This window comes from Podarcis bocagei (genome assembly GCF_964188305.1).
Source record: "Podarcis bocagei genome assembly, chromosome: 14".
In the NCBI taxonomy this organism is placed as follows: Eukaryota; Metazoa; Chordata; class Lepidosauria; order Squamata; family Lacertidae; genus Podarcis; species Podarcis bocagei.
In genome coordinates, this window is record NC_138139.1 from 36,502,277 (window position 1) to 36,517,681 (window position 15,405).

Genomic DNA, 15,405 nt, shown 5'->3' on the forward strand with positions numbered 1-15,405 from the left:
GTACCACTGTATGTTTAATAAAATCACACCATACCTTGTAAAAATTATTGTTTCTCTGTCCCCTTGCCACCTTCAATTTTTGCAACAACTTTTCCATTGTTTCCCAGACTATACTACACCAGTGATCAATATTCAAGGTTTTCCAAGTTCTGGCTATTACCGTTCTAGTTGCTGTTAATAAATGTGTTATTAATTCCTTCCTAATTTGTCCATATCTGGAATATATAAATTAAGTAAGGCTAATGCTGGTGTTACTGGAATTATCTGAGCTGTAATCTGAGATAACCTTTTTAAAACTTTCTTCCAAAATTCTACTTTTTGTAGACATTCCCACCACATATGTTGGTATGTACCTATAATTTGGCATCCTCTGCAACAGAACAGAGAGCTATTGGGCTGTGTATAAGATAGGCACCTCAGTGTTAAATAACACCCATGCAGGTTTTAGTGAATATTCCCCAGGATTTGCTGACATATTTATATGGTGCTTTGGTCCATAAAAAAATTCTATTTATCTTCTTCAATGTTTATATCCCAATTTAATTCCCACCAGCTTTTTATATTTTGTTGGGGCAAAATTGCTTCTCAATAAGTTTTGTATAAAAGGGAAAGTAATCCCTTAGTCCTCTTCCCCTGCATTATAGTGGCAGGGGGGCTTGTTTTGTGCCAAGCAGGAAATACAAACCTGCCCTTCCCTCAAATCTCCCAGCTCTTGTACAGAAAATTTTAGGGAAGGGACCAGCTGCTCGGTTTGGGTTGGTGTTTTCATACACTTGGAAGCATCAGAACTCTTTGTATTACAGTTTGAAGGTACTGAAAAGCAGTGAGAAACTGACGCATTTTCTCTCCAGAGCTGCTTTTTTTGTTGGGTGTCATGGAGAAAAAGGTCATTGGTCATCTGCAAGTAACAGCAGGCTAAGACCACCAGCTAAAACTTGTAGATTCCTGTATGAGACCTCCCTATAAAAAAGACTCCATATTTTTATGCACCTATACACTGGTACCTCAGGTTAAGTACTTAATTTGTTCTGGAGGTCCATTCTTAACCTGAAACTGTTCTTAACCTAAAGCACCACTTTAGCTAATGGGGCCTGCTGCCGCGCCGCCGGAGCCTGATTTCTGTTCTTATCCTGAAGCAAAGTTCTTAACCTGAAGCACTATTTCTGGGTTAGCAGAGTGTGTAACCTGAAGCGCATGGAACCTGAGGTACCACTGTATACACCTTTCATATCTAACCCCGAATCTGCCTTTTTTCTTGAGTTTTTTATTTTTATTAAGCTAGAATGTTGCTGACTGCCGGTTGGCTATTTTTTTGCATGTTTTATTGTTACCTATTTAATCATGTATTCATGGGTGTCATCAGGGTTGGACCAGTTTTTAATAATGAATGAAACCATAGCAAGATTTTGATTACAAGGCTTCCATCTACATATTGTATAATATTGAATTGTCTAAGAGGTGTAAGTATCTGTGTCAGTTTCACTTCTCATCAGTGATGTAGGGCTGAAATATTTTCATTTCTAAAAATTCATTGCTTTGTAAAATTCATTAGTTCATGCCAGTGTAACATTAGACAAACTGTTTTCTGCATGACAGTTTCAAAGTTGTAATTAAATGTTTTTCATGTGATCTTAGGAAAAAGGAAGAGAGTACATTTTGTTTTGTAAATAGGTAAAATACAAATACAAACCAAGCATGAATTCAGATTGGCTGTGCAGTTAAAATCAAGGCCAAACCTAAAATCCATATAAACTTGGGGCTGCAAGTGTGTTTATATTTAGTTGAAGTCAAATATTCAAAATCAAATTATTCTCTGTTTAAAGCATCAATATTTTTCTAACTAAAAATTATCTGGAAAACCCGCATCACTGCTTCTCAAATAGTAATAAAGTATGATGTTTGTCTAATCCAGTGCATTTAGCCTATCTCAGTTGTTAACTTCAGGTTCCAAGCAGCCTTAAAGTGCACAGCTTGACCAATAACTGCTGGTAGAATTTGAAAAATATGAGGGGCCTGATCATCTAGGCCAGTGTTTCTCAAACTTGGGTTGCCAGCTGTTGTTGGACTACAACTCCCTAGCTGGCAGGACTAGTGGTCAGGGATGATGAGACTTCAAGTCCCAACAGCAGTTAAGACCCAAGTTTGAGAAACACTGGTCTAGGCTAAGAATTACGGCATTTCTCCATTCTTTAGGACTTGCTGCTTAATTTGATTCTGCCACGTAATTACTGGAAATCCTTTCCCCCCACCCAACCATGCCTATTAGTCTTTCTCCTGTGTAGACTAGCTGTTTCCACCTTGACCTACCATGGTGTTTGTAACTTGTCTTATGATGGCCAAGCATGCAAACTGTCACCAGAGCTCTGCAAACTGTAGCTTAGAAATATGATTGTGTGTGAGAGAGCTTAAGCTTTGGGTTGGCAGTGGATCCCCAGGTGTTTCATATTGTAAGAAACCTAAATTATTTATTTTATTATTTAGTATTTTTTTTTCAGTATGGGCAGGATCCAGAGTTCCTGTGAGTCAAGTCAAGACACTGGATGCTCCTGCTGTAGGAAGGGAGGAAAGCGATTTCTGCCATTTACTTCTTCCCCACCCTGGGTCCCCTGAAAAGCTGCTCCAAAAGGAACGTTGGCAACTGTATCAGAGGAACTGCAGGAGGGGGGGGAGAGGAATCAGCTAATATGTTTCTGCTCCCCCCCCCCTTTGGGGGGAGCCTCCATAGGCATTCATCCTCTTCTGCAAACACAAGGCACATTCTAGTCCCAAGCCTATATCTTTTAGCATATAATGATCTGTGCAGTCTATTATCTCTTGCAGTCTAAGCCCAAGTTACACTATTGCTTTTTCTTTCTTTTTTGTAAACAAGCCTGTGGAGTCATGGAAACAGACTATTTTGATTGAGCTTAGCAGTATGGCTTGCCTGTGCTGGTTTAATCTAAACTGAGATAAACAGGCCGTAAGTCAAGGACTATGCATCTTGTGAGTTAAGCTACATGAATTTAAAACCAGCTTTATGATAAGTTGTTTTACATGGATTTTGTAGGCAGCAAAGAAAGGCAACATAAATATAAGGAATAGCCTCAATATTGAGAATAACATTTATTGGAAACAGCATTTATGTATATTATCTAGTAGACTACAAAATAAGGACCATTATTGCAGTGTTTTGTGGTTACCTCAGGGGATTACTTAATCTCTGCGTTATTATTTTTCTAGACAATCCTCCATTCCTTGGGTTAAAAATTCTTCCCAAAATTTGGTTTGTGTAAGAGTTTGAGGCAAAACCCTTCATATTCTTTGCCCAATTTGGGCCCTAGAAGGTTTGGAACCACTAAAAATCCACAAGATATTAACATGATTTGTGGAAGCATCATGGAAAAGAAGCTGAATAGACATTGCAAAGTGTGTATAACCTGTTTTTCAGATTGTACTCAAGTAAAAACATAGCACCTGGACCTCTGAGACTTGGTCTTTCAATCAACTGTACATTATACACCAACATTTTTTCCACTTGGACTATTATTAGAAATGGTATAACAATCAGACAGTGAACTATTTGGCATATAATAGCTAGGGCAAAACATATCCTGTGCCCCTTTATTTCTGACAAGTTCCAGCATTTGAGGTACCTTACTGCTGTGTGCACTCCATTTCCCTTCCATGTAAAGTAGTTGCATGAACAATTCAGAATAATTAAATGTGACTGCAGCACATTCTTTCATGAGAAAATCATTAGGTTTCCATATTTAGCAGCATTAAAGAGAACCTCAATACATGAAGCTAATGAAAATGCACATTCTTTGACCAGCCTGAAACAAACTTAGAATTTTGGGGCTATTCTCTTAAATGCGTCCTAGTAAAAAAAGTCAGGAAATGTTGCAGATAACCTTTTCCCCCAAGGGGGGTAGGGTGGGGAATCAGACAGGTATACAGTGGTACCTCGGGTTAAGAACTTAATTCATTCTGGAGGTCCATTCTTAACCTGAAACTGTTCTTAACCTGAAGCACCACTTTAGCTAATGGGGCCTCCCACTGCTGCGCGATTTCTGTTCTCATTCTGAAGCAAAGTGCTTAACCCGAGGTACTATTTTTGGGTTAGCGTAGTCTGTAACCTGAGGTGCCACTGTATTGCCTGAAATAAAATGCAGAGGTTTGGGGTTGTAGTCAACAAAGTTTTAGTCAGAGTAGATCCTTTTAAATTAATTAATGTCATTAAGTTGGGCCTATTAGTTTCAGTGAGTCTACTCTGAGTAAAATTTAGTTGAACGCTACCCTTTAAAAGCCTGTTTTCTAAGTACTTTTCCCAGTTGACCTCCAGGCAGGAGTCACCAGTGTGTTGCACTTAAGATGTCATTGAACTCCCAATTCCATCAGCCCCAACCACCACAGCCAAAGGTCAGAAATGTTGGGAATTAGCGTCCATTGTCCAATAACATCCAGAAGGCACAACATTGGCTTCTTATATGTTAGCTCATATTTTATTGTTTGTAGAACCTTAACTTTAAACCATTTCTGTTCTGTGACAATGGAAGATGTATAAAACCATTCACCCTACCTAAGCTAAGGGTCTAGTGATACTGTGAGCATATGTATTCTGTTTCCCTCCATTTTCTGTGGGGAAGTGATATAATGGTTCTAGTGATGAAAGAATATTGATAGGGCATAACATGAACACCTGTATTTATAAGGAGTACAACATGGTGTGTGTGGAGAATTTTATAAGCTGTAAAGTTGAAACTCACATGCCTTTCTTTTGTCATGAATACATGTCTAGATGAGACCATGTGTTCCAGGGAGCTCAGTTTTCATATATAATCATGTAGATAGGTGTCAATGTTATTCCACGTATGGCAGCTCTCTTTGTGAGGAAACAGTCAGATGTGAACAGTCCTTGGATCTGGGCTCTTCAGATATTGTGGGACCCAAGAGATACTATTTTAATTTGAAAAGTGGTGCATTTAAGGAATTGCTGACTTTTATCTGGGATTCGACGGATAATACAGTTATGAGGTTCAACCTGGTGTGGTCCTGAGGCAATCTGTACTCATTGCAAGCTGAGCATGCATGCAGACAATTTATGCAGGATAAATGAAAAGGGGGTAGTTGAAATTTAGGAAAACCAAGCATGTTTCTGGTTGCTTTATTTGTCCTACTGCCCTTCGGAGGCTTGTCACAAGGATTGTAAATAGCCACTGACCTGAATGCCTGTGGCAAAAAAGAATTCCCATCAGGTGAAGAAGCTGGGAAATTTGATGATTAAAAAAAAAGACTGATTTTGCAGGCAGTCCAGCAAATGTGTCTGGATATGTTTGTAAGTCAACTTGCTATGTTTGGGAACATGCACAAAAGAAGATACTAGCGAGATTTTGGCTCAGTTCCAGGGAAGGGGACATTCTTTAGCATCCATGGAAGAATATTGCCCTGGATTCATAATTCCCCCCTTAAATTGCTCTCAGTTTTCTTTTCTAGTAGTACTGTGTAGGTGAAGAATGTTGAAGAGTTGCTCCTGTTTTTCATAACCATTGGCTGACTTCTGGTTTTTCTATAGGGGGAAGCTGGGCCGATATCCTCCTTGGCCAGGAAAGGTGAGTTCTAGTGTGCACTTCACTTACTTTTTGGTGTTCTCTTTATTGGAGTAACATATTTTTATTAATGTCAAATGCAATGTGTAGATCTACATTTCCTGCAATATTTCAATTGACCCACAGCATGTTACATAAACCAAAGTGAATGTAGACCAGTTTAGGTGGGTTTTGAAATCAATTGTACCCTGGATGTAGCTACTTAACCCTTTTTCTCTCTTTCTGAAAAAGTGCTTTCCCTTTCTTCATAAATATGCCCTGACACCACCCTCAAATAAAATGTGCAATCAGATCTTATGAATGAAATAAGTCCCATTTGTGTTCAGTGGGACTTTCACTCAAATGACAATGAATAACAGCCCAAGGAAAATTTTGAAGGCTAAAGATTTATTTGTAAATGTATTTTTGTTTTGCAAAAGCTCCAGATTTAGGCCTAAATATCCACCAGAAGTTCCATGATGTTATGCTAAGAGATGCCATGCTGGTGGAATCACACATAGTTGGCCTGGCCTGCAGTTGCTGGGGGCAGGCTCTTGGGGGCCCTGTAGAGATTAATTGGTTCAGCTGGGCCGGTGAAAAGGAGTTGCCTCAGTGGCATGGTGTGCCCATGTCATTCGTACCTTACAAAGCTACTCAGTCTTGTTCTCTTGTGCTGTTACTCTAGATCTGCAGGAAAAGCATGCTCATGTACCATAATTCATTGCTTGGGTTCGATTCTCTTACAGAAATTCTGTCAGCCTGTTTTTCATTCTCTGGCCTCTCACAGTTCTGCTGTCTATAAAAGAATGGACCATCTTAGCAAAATTTTAGTAGGAGGAGCACAGTGTGGGCGTTTCAATATCAATTCAGTATCTGTGTGCTAGAATCAAAGGCACAGTTACTGCTATTACTTTATTTCATTATTTGATATATCACCGATTAGTACAGTGTTTGATTGCTTCCATTCACTCGGATAAATGATTGACGAGTGTGACAAATGTCTGGATTTATCTCCTGAAAAGCTGATGCTTTTGTAGCATTTACCTTGCAAACAGTTTGTTACTCTAGGGATAATTACAGTCTGTCCTGATGCTGTGTTGTGTATGGTGTACTTAACTATGCAAAGCCTGTTGCAGAATTACCATCTAAACTTAGTCTATATCAGCGTAACTGGTGTGATTGCGAGGCATCATGCTGTGAACAGCATAATACACAGATAGCCTCATTTGCTCGTTGATTGACATGAGTGGTGCAAGTTGTTAGGGTACATCCTAGTGACCCAGAGTCCTAAAACGTGTTACACAAGTAGTTTGACATAATTGATTTCCAGGAAAATCTCAGAATGAGATATTTTTACATATACCTGTAAAAACATGTTACTTGCATTTTTGTAATAAGCTTAGCCCAAAGTTTTAAGAGTAGCACTGCACTCAGGAATATGGGCCTTCTTTTTCTGGCGTGAATATACCTTTAGTTACAAGGTATTCTCCCCCCCCCCCCCCATAATCTTGTTTCACAAGTCTTTACCAATACATGCAAAGATTTTGGAGCGGGTTGTGTGTGTGGAGAATGTTTGAAAAGTTCCGTTTTTATTACCTCTAATTGTGGCTTCCTGTGTTTCTCAGATTGTTAACCCGCCTAAGGACCTGAAGAAGCCTCGTGGGAAGAAGTGCTTCTTTGTGAAGTTTTTTGGGACTGAAGATCAGTATGTACCCACTTCTTTTCTGCCAGGGGGATCTATTTTTAAACTTTAGAGCCTTTGTAGAAAAGCTGGCACAGTGCAATTTCATGACCGGTAAAAATAGTCTTAATTTATCAGCTAGCAGCAGAAACCTCTAGAGCCTATGTGCTGGTCAAGGCTGAAGAAGCCGATGTACCAGCTTACCTAGGCATCAGAAATGTCCATAGCCTTTTTTAGACAGTTTAACACACATCCACATTCCCTGCATTAGGAAGAATTTGACAGCATGTAGTTGGCATTGAGATTTATATCAAGGCTGGGGAACCTGTGGCCCTCCAGATGTTGGACTTCAGCTCCCATCAGCCCAGCTATAATGGCCAGTGGTCAGGGATGATGGGCATTCTAGTCAAGTAATACCTGGAGGGCTGCAGGTTTAATGTATGGTTTGTTAATTTGAAAGTCAGGCTTACATATTGAATATTGTTGCAGTTGATATCAGTGATGTCCAGTGAAATAGGAAGAAACTGGTTGGTGTAAAAAAACTGAAAAGCAATCTAGTTCATTCTCTCCCGGTCCCCATCAAAGGCAGGCATTTTTGACCGTCTTCTTCATTTGCAAAATTCAGACTTCTGGGTTCCATAAACAAGTGGAGTAGGAAGTAAAGAGGGATCTCTGTTGCATGTACAGAGAACCAAGGGAAGGGGTCAGGCATTTGCCTCATGGTGGATTTTGCAAACAGTTTGGTCTGCACAGTCCATTGGGAACTGCGTGAACAACCCCAGGAGAAGCTTCTATATTGTATCATAATCATCCATCCCTCTGTTTCTGCTTCAAGTCTTCCCGTGCTTGAGGAGCTGGAGCCCAAACTGCATCAACCACGTACAAGAGAGAGGTATTAGCAGATTCAAGATACAATAGAGGTTTGCGGGTGCTCAGTAATCTTCAGTGGAAAACAACAACAAAGGGATTTGGGAAATCCCCAAACATCCCCGTAAGACTTCAGTGATACAAAATGTTGAAGGAGGAAAAATAAAAACCTGATAACCATGTGGAAGGAGAAGTGTAATGGGGAGTGAACAAAAAGTACTCCGTGTTGCTACATTTTGTTGCAGGTTGCACTTATACAAAGTATTTCTACTGAGATATATGGACCAATGATCTGATGCTGTAAGCACCCACATATGATAATTTCATTTAAAAACTGGGCCATTGTGTCAGCAATCAACACATTATGCTTTAGACAACAGCATAAACTCCTCCTTTATACTTGCTTTTTCTGAAGCTTAAATATTTGGACTGACAGTGCCACACGAGAGAGTGCTTATTTTCTAGCCAGGTATCAGTGCTTCAAGGCTGTTGCTATTCCTCACCCTTAGGTAGTTCCATTTTTTTTGTAAATTCTTTAAACTGGTTTTAACCTTACATTTTTATATTGTTGTAACCTGCTATGGGAGCTTATAGTGAAGAGCAGGTAGGAAGTAATACAACATCATGAGATGGGAACAAAAAAGGAGAAGGGAGAAACTGCAGTATGCTTTTATTTGCACTTGAAAAGTGGGTCAAATGGTCTGGAATGCTGTTTAGTTCCAGCATAGATTAATGAACAGATTGAAAATGAAAACGTTGATGTACCAAACCAAACTAAATAGCAGTATGGCATGTAGACCAAACCAAATAGCAGTATGGCATGTAGTTTATAATATAATTCGGTGAAGGAGGTTGGCTAAAGAGCAAGGCCTGAGGAATGTCTTAATCATGTCCTGTTGAATGATTTCTGTCTGCTGAGCAGTGGATATTTCATTCAAGTACAGACTACATCTTATGTATAAGGGAAAGGCAAGATATAAGCAGGGTTCTGTGTGCTGCAATTTGAGGGGGGCATAGAAGATTGTATTGCAAAAAAATAGTTTCCTGAGGCAAGCAAAGTAAGTTTCTAGCCCTTACTGCGTTTATAGAAACAGGAGAGTTGATGCAAAGTACATTTAAACTTTAAACTGTCCTGTCATCTTTAGCTGAAGGGCAGTATATAAAATTATTAAATAAAAAATAAGAATTTCTATTTCTATAAAATTAAAAAAATCATTCAATGGCCCTTTGTGACCTGTGTCTAATCCTTGGGTGAGCCTTTGAGTCACAGTCATTCACTTTAAGTGGGAATTTAGTTTCCATCTGACAAAGTGTGATAATGCTCTGTTAATCCTGGTTATCTCCTCCAGTTTCTGTAATGGAAACAAAGCAGTACCTCCAGTAATGAAGCAGCATTCAGGCAAGTGCTCTCCACCCATACTTTTGAGGAAAAACAACATAAACCTGAAGTAGTCAAGGAAAAAACCCAGTGTACCTTCTGACAAACTAATTTACAGCCCATTTGTATAATATTTGCAACAATAACAACTAATAATAATAAAAAATTGTTAATTATACCCTGCCCATGTGGCCAGGCCTCCCCAGCCACTCTGGGTGGCTCCCAACAGAATATTAAAAACACGATAAAACATCAGACATTAAAAACTTCCCTAAACAAAAACTATATGATATTTTTCACCACTCAAAGTACTTTACATGCGTTATCTTATTGTAGTCTTTAACAGACACCCTGTAAGGTAGATCAGTATTATCCCCAAAGTGCGAATAGTGGGGGGAGACTGAGATCGTTAGGCTGAATTCATGGTAGAGGTAAAGTTTGAACCAGGGTCACCCTGACGTAGTTTAGCCTCTTAGCTACTACGCCACACCAGCTCTATGATTAGGAGCATCATATTATAGAGCCATTTGGGAATATGACTTAAAACTGTAGGTCTTGCCAGATGCAGAAAATTTGTGCATCTAGGAGAGTTTCTGGCATATTGTGCTGGTATGCCTATGTGTGCTATGTGCATTTCACAAGACTTCACAATGGAAGACTTCCCAAGTGACTTTTTTGTGCTGTATTTGGTTGAAACAACCTCCCTCTCCTGCCAAAAACAGGAAGTATGCATGACACCTGATTGCAGGCTTCTGGGAAGAAACTGAATAGTCACAGTTGAGCTTTTTTATTTTTTATTAATGCATAAATATTTAACTGAAACATTCTTTTTCATCAAGTAGTAGCTCTGGCTTGTGGGCCCAGTTATGTCCACGAAGCCTCTCCTTTTGGCTTGAGAGACCATTTTAGCCAAGCCACAGCCTCCTGCCCTGAATGTGATGTCATATACGATGTCACGATGTCAGGGTGAGGGAGGTAAATTCATATATTGCTGCTGAAACTCTGTTTATGTGTGCAATTTGATTGGAAACTGTTGCCTCACAATTCAACTTTCTATTTGTTTATTTTTATTTATTTTTAAAGGCAAGTTTCTAGTAGAAATATTCTTGGAAGTATGTGTCTGTGAATCTTGAGAAATCTTAACTCTTTGAGGGTTTGCTGAATAAGACATTCAGAGTTAGATATAGGGCTTTAGTGCTATGCTTGCCTTCGTATTCTTCCCCATAGTTCCCTTTTTCAGAATAAGCAGACAGGTGCTAGTCATACAGTTTTCCTTGATGCACACTTGAGTTACCTCTAGGCCTGGGCAATATATTGCCCAGGACCAGTACGTGGGGGCAGACTGCAATGACAGTTTCACACAGTGGTCTTATCACTGGTGAAAATGTCACCACTCTTGAATCCCACTGCCCCCAGCACGCTGAGGGAGAAACAAACTAACTGGGAGCTGGCAGCAGAGGGACTCAAGCGACAGCAATTTCACCAGCCATATAGCACTCTGCCCCGGCAGAGGGAGAATCAAGCTGAATCAGTGAGGTGCTGATACAGCTTGTTCCTTCCTCTGCTTCTTTAAACTGTTTGGCTGGGGAACGAGCTGCTGCCCTCGCCTCAGCCAACCAGTTTTATGGAGCCACCGGCTCACACAAAGCAGCGGCAAGATGGGGGCTCCGTTAAAGTACTCCCCCCTTGCCAGCTGAGAGAGCCCCAACCCTGCTTGCACACCAGTAAAAGCGGAATCAGGGCTGCTCAGCTGGGGAGTGCAAAGCCTGCTCTTCCCAACTGAGAGCCTCGCCTGGTTGCCTTTTCTGGGAAGGTGTGTTGCGCCTTTCCTCCCAACCCGGTGGAAGGCAGCCAGGCAGTGTAGAGGCTCTTAGATGCTGTTGGCGGGCCCAGCGCTCTCCAGCTTTGCAAGGCATGGATAGGGTGGTTTCACTCGGGAGGGTGGGCTGTGTCATTCCTCCTGGGGTGAATGAACCATCACTGGAGGAAAGAGATAGCACACCCGCACTGGCGAAGGCATTCAAACGCACGAAGCCTGACAGGTTCCATGCACTTGGCTTCTGTCACTTTGTCTGTCTTTGGGAAGTGGGGGTCAAGCGGGCAAGGTAGCTCACCCTCCCCCCACGCCAGCAAAGGCAGAGGGAACTTGGCCAGGGAGCCCCAAGGTCCTTGCTGCTCCAGCACCAGCAGCAGGGGACTCGGGTCTGGCTCTTCTGGGGGCAGGAGCTTTGCTGCCCCCAGTGGAGCCTGGCCAAGGGGCCTCAGCTGGGGGCAGGAGCCTTTCCCTCTGGCTGAGCAGCAGACTGGGGCCAGCTGCATTGGCCACAGCCTGCAAGGCGCTGGGGTGAAAGCGCTTCAGCTCTCACAAAGAGAACTGTGGCAGTTTTACCCAGCATCTCACTGGCTGGGGCCAATGCAGCTTTTTTCATCATTGTAGTATATCGTCAAACTGTAGTGATACGATGCAATGTTGAAAACCCAACATCGCCAAGCCCTAGTTACCTCATCACATAATTTTAATTTTATTTACCGTATTGGCCTGAATATAAGATGCATCCGCAAATAAGCTGCCCCTTTAAAATTCAAGGCATATTTGCGGGTGCTGCCCGCCTCCTGGCACTGCCTCCCCAAGCCGGTGCCAGGGGAGGCTTGGGAACGGTGGGTCGGTGGGCTTCACACCACTGCCTTGTGCTCCCGGGCTGCTTCCTGGAGTGGGTGGGAGCTGCACCACTTTGCTGGCAGTCTCTCCCCCCTCCCACTTCCTTAGGAGGCTTGGGAGCAGCGGGCAGGTGGCGCGGCGCTGCCCCACACTCCCAGGCTGCTTCTTGGCATAAGCTCACGGTATAAGCACTGGGAATACCCAACACTGAACATGAGTATAACCAACTTTAATAAGTGAATGGGCATTTTTGGTTTTAAAATAAAAATAAAAGGCAAAAGCTCTCATTCTGGTGACTTATGGCTGCTGTTTGTAGAAGGAATAGTGCCAGAATGGTCATATACATGGCCTAGTTCATAATATCTTCCCCAATTTTGGAACAAAAGAGCACAACTGTGATGCCAAAACAAGGAAAGGAGTTAATCCGTACACATTCTCAGTGCCCAGCCTCCTGACTAAGGCTGCTTTGTGCCTAACTGCTTACCTAGAAATAAGCTCAATTTAATTCATTAGGACTTATTTCTGAGTAGGTCTGGCTAGCATTGCACTGTATATTATTAATATGTTTTGTCTGCAAGCTTAAATATTTGTGTGTATGGATATGTTAAGTCAGGATAAACTGCTTTAAAACACTAAAGACTGAAATCAATAGTATCATAATTCTGCTAGGACCAATTCAAGTCATAGAAGAAGTGAATTAAAGCTTTTTTGAGTTCATAACTTTTATCAGACTGGGTGAGTATAGATTGTGAGGAAGACAGATGTAATAGTTACTTGGCATAATGGAGAGCCCTGTTTGTGGTAGTAGTTGAAGATTGAATGAAGGACAGATTGCACAGGTTGCTCACCGGGGCAAGAAAGGCTGAGCATATAACAACAATTCTGGCCTGACAGCGCTGATTATGAGTTAGTTCAGTGTTTCCCAACCTTTTTTGGGCAAAGGCACACTTGTTTGATGAAAAAAATCTCGAGGCACACCACCATTACAGCCCCGTGACGTCAGCACGCAGCGTCACGCCGGGAGGGATGCACGAAAGTGTAAGTTTCAATTTTTTCCCCTCCCCCTTGCCGGGGAACCTCCAAGCTTTGGGGGTGGGGGGGGAGGAGGCAGCAAAGCGAGGCAGGAAGGAGAGCGCGGCTTGGCTGGGTGAGCTTTGGCAGGGAATGAGAGCCGCGAGGCGGGCGCTGCGGACGGAGGCGCTGCCCGCCGAGCTTGCAGGCAGCCAGGCAGGCAGACAGCGAGAGCCCCGCGCTGGGCGGCCTCTCCTCGCCGCCGCCGCCCCGCCTCTCGTCGCCCGACTCGCCCGCCTCCCTCCAGGCAACATCTCGCGGCACACTAGTGTGCCGCGGAACAGTGGTTGGGAAACACTGAGTTAGTTTCCAGGCGCAATTCAAAGTGCTGGTTTTGACCTATAAAGTCTTAGGTGCCCCCCCCCCCCGAACTGACCCAAACCCTGCAATCAGCATCTGAGGCCCTTCTTTTGGGGCCTCTCCACAGGCGTTCTGGAAGATGGCAACATGAGAAAGGGTCTTTTCATTGGTCTAGCTCCCTGCTAGTGGAATGCTTGCTCAGGGCAGGTTTGCCTGGCACCATTGTTGCATATCCTTAAGTGCTATGCAAAAACATACCTTTTTAATCATTTGGATTTTAACTATCAGTGGCCTTTTTGTGTTGGTGAGATGTTTTAATGTAGATGGTTATTTTCCAATGCTGGTTTTAATGTATGTGTTTGGTTTTTTGCTTAAAATATTCTAACTCGCTTTGAGTTGCTGTGGCAAAAAAATGACTAATAAACTTCATAAATAATAATTAAAAAACCCTTTTTTTTACTTAGACTTTTGGTTCTAATAAACAAATTACAGTGGTGCCTCGCAAGACAAAATTAATTTGTTCCGCAAGTCTCTTCGTCTTCCGAGTTTTTCGTCTTGCGATGCACGGTTTCCCATAGGAATGCATTGAAAATCAATTAATGTGTTCCTAGGGAAACCGCCTTCAGACCAGGTCCGGGGACAGTCTGTCCCCGGACCTCTTCTGAAGGCTGGGGGGGGGGGACAAGGGCTTTTCTTCCCACCCCCAGCATTTTAAAAAACCCCAGGACAGGGGAGGACTTCTCCGCTGTCCGGGCGATCTTAAAATGCTGGCGGGCGGCATTTTAAAATCGCCCCGGGACAGCGGAGGACTTCTCTGCTGTCCGGGGCAATTTAAAAGCCCCTGGGAAGGCAGGCAGGGGGGACAGAGACTTTTGCCCCCCCCCCCGCCAGCCTTCAGAAGAGGTCCTGGACCTCTTCTGAAGGCGGGCGGGGGGCGAAAGTCTTTGCTCCCCCCCGCCTGCCTTCAAAAGCCCTCCGGGACAGGCAGGCAGGGGGGAGCAAAGACTTTCGCCCCCCGCCCGCCTTCAGAAGGTGTTCCCGCCCCGCCGCCCGGCTTCGGAGCACCGTTCCGAAGCCGGGCGGCGGCGGGAGGTGTTCCCTCCCCCCCGCCCGGCTTCGGAGCACCGTTCCGAAGCCGGGCTGCGGCGGGAGGTGTTCCCTCCCCGCTGCCCAGCTTCGGAGGAGCCTTCCGAAGCCCGGCGGCGGCGGGAGGAGGTGTCCCCGCCCCGCCGCCAGGCTTCGGAGGAGGTCCGAGGACAGTTGGGAAGACGCGCTGCGCTTCCCCGCTGTCCCTGAGATTTCCCTATGGGCTGTCGTCTTGCGAAGCAAGCCCATAGGGAAATTCATTTTGCGAAGCGCCTCCAAAATGGAAAACCCTTTCGTCTAGCGGGTTTTCCGTTTTGCGAGGCGTTCGTCTTGCGGCGTACCACTGTACTCTACTATTGCTTTTGGATACCCTTTTTCTAATGGACCAAAATTTCTTCCCACGTTGTTTTGTCTACTAAAACTGCATACTATTCCTTGGTGTGGTGCTTAAAAGTCAGGTGGAATGTGATTTTCTTGAGTTGGTGTTTAAGCATTTTATTCAGGCAACAACTCCTTTAAACAATGGTTTTTGCAACTCCACTGGAATTCTGTAGATAGAATATTGATTTATCTTATAAAATGATATGCATGGATTCTGATTCTTTGTTTCTGTGACAGAAGTTGTAAAGTTAATAGATTACATATAGCAACATACCTACTGAGAAGGAGCAATTTCATTTAAAACATGTCATTAGGAACAAAGTCTAGGACTTGAAATATCAGAAATGCTATGGAAATGCATATAAAAGAAAACAGAAGAGGTGAATAAGTTCCCCTTCATTCTGTAATAGTTGAGTTC

At 43.0% G+C, this 15,405-nt stretch overlaps 1 protein-coding gene and 1 long non-coding RNA gene across 18 annotated transcripts in view; one reads left to right on the forward strand and one right to left on the reverse strand.

Moving 5' to 3' along the window:
• GLYR1 (glyoxylate reductase 1 homolog) overlaps positions 1 to 15,405 on the forward strand; it is a 42,737-nt gene that overhangs the window by 5,005 nt on the left and 22,327 nt on the right. For all 17 annotated transcript variants that reach the window (XM_081170412.1, XM_081170421.1, XM_081170424.1 and 14 more), the window contains exons 2-3: positions 5,552 to 5,588; positions 7,190 to 7,269. In XM_081170412.1, coding sequence (XP_081026538.1) covers positions 5,552 to 5,588; positions 7,190 to 7,269 — 117 coding nt within the window. The remainder of the gene's footprint in view (positions 1 to 5,551; positions 5,589 to 7,189; positions 7,270 to 15,405) is intronic.
• LOC308573493 lies at positions 8 to 4,114 on the reverse strand. The gene is made up of 2 exons (XR_014002098.1): positions 1,214 to 4,114; positions 8 to 990 (listed from the first exon to the last, which is right to left on the reverse strand). It is a non-coding gene; the product is annotated as an uncharacterized lncRNA (long non-coding RNA).